This window comes from Cebus imitator, unplaced genomic scaffold (genome assembly GCF_001604975.1).
Source record: "Cebus imitator isolate Cc_AM_T3 unplaced genomic scaffold, Cebus_imitator-1.0 Scaffold190, whole genome shotgun sequence".
In the NCBI taxonomy this organism is placed as follows: Eukaryota; Metazoa; Chordata; class Mammalia; order Primates; family Cebidae; genus Cebus; species Cebus imitator.
Window position 1 is genome coordinate 261,150 of NW_016107505.1, and position 4,499 is coordinate 265,648.

General features: G+C 54.7%; 1 protein-coding gene across 1 annotated transcript in view; it reads right to left on the bottom strand.

Moving 5' to 3' along the window:
• The window catches only part of TNNT1 (troponin T1, slow skeletal type), an 18,125-nt gene continuing 13,626 nt past the window's right edge, over positions 1 to 4,499 (bottom strand). The window contains exons 11-14 of the mRNA XM_037745048.1: positions 4,233 to 4,342; positions 1,857 to 1,947; positions 1,687 to 1,727; positions 1 to 144 (exon numbers count right to left, since the gene is read on the bottom strand). Coding sequence (XP_037600976.1) covers positions 99 to 144; positions 1,687 to 1,727; positions 1,857 to 1,947; positions 4,233 to 4,342 — 288 coding nt within the window. The 3' untranslated portion in view covers positions 1 to 98. The remainder of the gene's footprint in view (positions 145 to 1,686; positions 1,728 to 1,856; positions 1,948 to 4,232; positions 4,343 to 4,499) is intronic.

Below are 4,499 nucleotides of genomic sequence, written 5' to 3' on the forward strand. Positions count from 1 at the left end.
AGGTGTCTGAGGAGAGCGTTTATTTCAAGCTACTCATGGGAGAAACACTCCCAGGCTTCCCGGGTGCCTCAGGGCGAGCCACCATCCCAGTGGCATCCTCACTTCCAGCGGCCTCCAACGCGGCCCTTCCCGGCCCCCTTCCGGCTGTAGAAGGAGGAGGTGGTATCAGGAAGGAGGGGCCGCCCCAGTCTCTGAGATTCGCCCCAGGCCGTCAATTCAGGAAGCCCGTCCCCCAAAATATTAGCCCCCACCCACGCAGAGGAAGCAGTGAGTGAAATAGCTGTGATTTCTTTCGGATTCCATGACTGGGGGGCAGTGGCTGTTGGCCAAAGGCCTCACTGACATGTGAGAGCTGGTAGTTGGGGGTGAGCGCGAGATGATGAGAGGGGAGCTGATGAATGTATATGAGTCGGGAGCCAGGGTCGGGGGAGGAAGGGTCGGGTGATCAGGGCAGGGGTGGGGGAGCCAGGGTCGGGGGAGGAATGGTCGGGTGATCAGGGCAGGGGTGGGTAACATGCAGGAAGGACTGGAGTGAAAGAGACAGGAAACTGGAGAGGAGGAGGAGGGAGAGGGACAGGAGGAAGGAAGGGAGAGACCACTGGAGAAACAGAGGTTCAGAGAAAACTCTCTTTTTTTTGGGGGGGGGGACGGAGTTTCGCTCTCGTTACCCAGGCTGGAGTGCAATGGCGCGATCTTGGCTCACCGCAACCTCCGCCTCCTGGGTTCAGGCAATTCTCCTGCCTCAGCCTCCTGAGTAGCTGGGATTACAGGCACGCGCCACCATGCCCAGCTATTTTTTGTATTTTTAGTAGAGACGGGGTTTCACCATGTTGACCAGGATGGTCTCGATCTCTTGACCTCGTGATCCACCCGCCTCGGCCTCCCAAAGTGCTGGGATTACAGGCTTGAGCCACCGCGCCCGGCGAGAAGACTCTCTTAACCTCAGCACCATGGACATTTGGGCCAGGTAGGTCGTTCTCTGCTGTGTGGGGCCCTGTGTCGGGCATCATAGGACGCTCAGCAGCATCCTGACAGAATCCCCTGCATTCCAGGTGCCTGTGGCCCCTCTCCAGCTGCAGAGCCAAATGTCTCCCGACGCTGCCCAGTGTCCTCCAGGAACGAGACTGCCCCTCTCCTCCCCTCCCCTCCCCTGCCACGGATTTAGAGGAACATAGAAAAAGGGGCTGGGCGCGGTGGCTCAGGATTACACCTGGAATCCCAGCACTCTGGGAGGCCAAGACGGGCAGATCACCTGTGGTCAGGAGTTCGAGACCAGTTTGGCCAACACAGGGAAACCCCGTCTCTAACTAAACAAATACAAAACTTAGCCGGGCGTGGTGGCACACACCTGTAACCCCAGCTACTCAGAAGGCTGAGGAAGGAGAACTGCTTGAACCCAGGAGGTGGAGGTTGCAGTGAGCTGAGATTGCGCCACTGCACTCCAGCTTGGGTGACAGAGCAAGATTCCGTCGCAAAAAAAGAAGAGAAAGAGACTGAGACCCAGGATTCCGAGAGCAGGGAGAGGACAGCAGGGAGAGGAGGACAAAGAGAAAGGAGCAGAAACCCAGAGGAGCAGGGGATGGAGCCCACAGAAGGAGGGAAAGACAGGCCTGAGAGTCAGCGGGAGGGTGGGGCGCGGGGAGGGAGTGGGACAAGAGCAAGGGCTTCAGACAGGGTTACACTCACAACTTCTGGGCGTGGCTGATGCGGTTGTACAGCACGTTGATCTGCGGAGGCAGAAGGCAGATGCTGGGACGGCCAGAGGGGATGTGGGAATGGGCCACCCACCCCACCTGGAACATGCTGGTCCCTCCCAGCCCAGCCCTACCCTCCCTCCCTGCAGAGCTGGGTCCCACCTCATATTTCTGCTGCTTCAGCTTCGCCATCAGGTCGAACTTCTCAGACTCCAGCTGGTGGATCCAGTTCGACAGCTCCTGGGCTTTCTCCCTGGCAGGACAGGAGAACTGTGATGCAGGGAGCCAGGCCGGCCAGGCCGGAGGCCCAGGGACAGAGGGGAACTTGGGCCCAGAGAGGTTGTGCGAACCACACAAAGCCACACAGCGAGTCTGTGAGTTCAGTGTTGATGGCATCATTTTGTTAATATTTGAAGCCAAGAATTCTAACATCTACTTTCTCCATATCCGAGCTAGAGGTCTCACCTTTCCCAAGGGGAGAGAAGGGCTCTTAGAAGACGAAGAACCCACGCTCGGCAGCCCACACCTGTAACCCTAGCACTTTGAGAGGCAGAGGTGGGCAGACTGCTTGAGCCCACGAGTTCAAGACCAGCCTGGGCAACATAGAGAGACACCATCTCTTCCAAAAAAAAATTAGCCAGGCATGGTGGCATTTGCCTGTGGTCCCGGCTACTTGGGAGGTCGAAGCTGCAGTAAGCTGTGATTGCATGACTGCATTTCCGCCTGGGCATCAGCTCAAGATGAAAGAAAGGACAGGAAAGGAGACAGGGGAGGGAAGGTGAGAGGAGAGGGGAGGGGAAAGGAAGAGAAGCAAAGAGCCAGCCCAGGCTCTGCAGTTAGAAACCCCTGGTTCAAATCCCAGTGGTGCCATTCTCTGCTTTATGAATATGTCAAGTGACTTGACTTCGGAATGCTGTTTCCTTCTCTAGAAAATACGGAAATAAAACTGGGAGAGGTGGCTGGTTGCCTACCTGCTATCCCTTCTCCCTTTCTTCTAGAAATAGAATCTCGTGCAGTGGGCTGAGTTGAAAAACGACTTTTCCCAATCTGCCTTGCAGGTAGGGTGGCTGATGTGACGGAAGTAGGTCACTGGGTGGGGCTTCCAAAAAAGACTGTGGCTTTTCTCTTGCATCTTATTTCTGCCGCCTGGGTCATAAATGTGATGGCTGGAGCTCTGGCAACTATACCGGACTATAAGTGATTTTGAGGGTGGAAAGATTGGGCTAAAAGCAGTGGAGGAGAAAAACAGCAATCTGGGTCTCTGACTTTGCAGAATTGCCGTATCACCCCGGACTAAAACCTACCTTCAGGTTTCCTTCTTTTCTTTTTCTGTTTGTTTCTTTTGTTTTAGATAGGGTCTCGATTTGTCACCAGGCTGGAATGCAGTGACACAGTCATAGCTCACTGCAGCTTCAGTCTCTCAGGCTGTAGTGGTTAGTGATCCTCCCACCTCAGCCTTCTTTTTTTTGAAATGGAGTTTCGCTCTTGTTGCCCAGGCTGGAGTGCAGTGGCGCCATCTCGGCTCACTGCAACCTCCACCTCTCAGGTTCAAGCGATTCTCCTGTCTCAGCCTCCAAGTAGCTGGGATTACAGGCACGTGCCACCATGCCCGGCTAATTTCTGTATTCTTTGTAGAGACGAGGTTTCATCTTATTGGTCAGGCTGCTCTTGAACTCCTGACCTCAGGTGATCCAACTGCCTCAGCCTTCCAAAGTGCTGGGACTGTAGGCGTGAGCCACCGTGTCTGGCCCTTGGTGTATTTCATTTTAAAATGTTTATAGCCCCTCATTATATCTCTAGTTTCTTTTATCTAATAAAGAAAACTTAGGTAACTTGAGAACCTCAAAAATATTATTGGACCCTAATTATGAGTATGTGGCCACCTGTAATCCCAGCACTCTGGGAGGCCCAGAGAAGTCAGATATCGTGCCTAAGATCGCAAAGCAGCTGGCAGAGCTGGCACTCAGTCCCCGGCAGGTGCTTTCAGGGCAAGCTGCAAACCCGGTCACTGCGCCACCCTGAGGACCTTGAAGGCTTTGAGATTTTGAGCCACAGCCCAGGCCGGAGAACATAGAGATGCAGGCAAGCTCCTGAAGGCAAGCCCCCGATCAGCCTGCCATCCTGTGGCTTATCTTGAGAGGCAGGCTATCTTGGCAATAGATGTGAGGGACTTAGCTGGAAAATTCTCACCCAAATTCCTGGCTTCAAAAGGCAGAGCCCATCCTGAGCTCCCAGGCACATTAGGAAGTTAACAAAATCTGCTGAATTGTAGGGAGGGGAGTCACCTTGTTTGGCTTCTCCATTAACACCTGCCAGATGCTACAGGTCACAGCAGCAACAAAAAGTAGGTTCTCTACCAGTGACATAATTCACAGAGAACGCCGAAGAGGCCCAGAGAGGGGAAGCCACTCGCCCAAAGTCACACAGCACTGCAGCTCAGACCCGGAGCATCTGCCCACCCAGATCTGGGTTCAAACTCCTTTATTCACCCATCTCATACCCAGGCCCCTGTCGCCCCGAGCCCCACCGAGCACCTACCGGAGCTGTTCCTCCCCCATGTAGTCGATGTCTAGAGGCTTCTTACGCTCAGAGAGAATCCGCAGCTTCATTTCCCGCCCCGTCTGCCGCTTACCACGCTTCTGTTCTGCCTGAGAGTTGCGGAGAGTGCACAATAAACTGGGGGTCACATCCCACAGACCACCCCCATGTTAGGACCCACAGGTCTGCACTCCAGGCCCTTCTCCCTCAGACCCAGGAGGAGTCCAGACCCCCAGCCTCTCCTCTCAGTCTGAGTCCAAGCCCCAG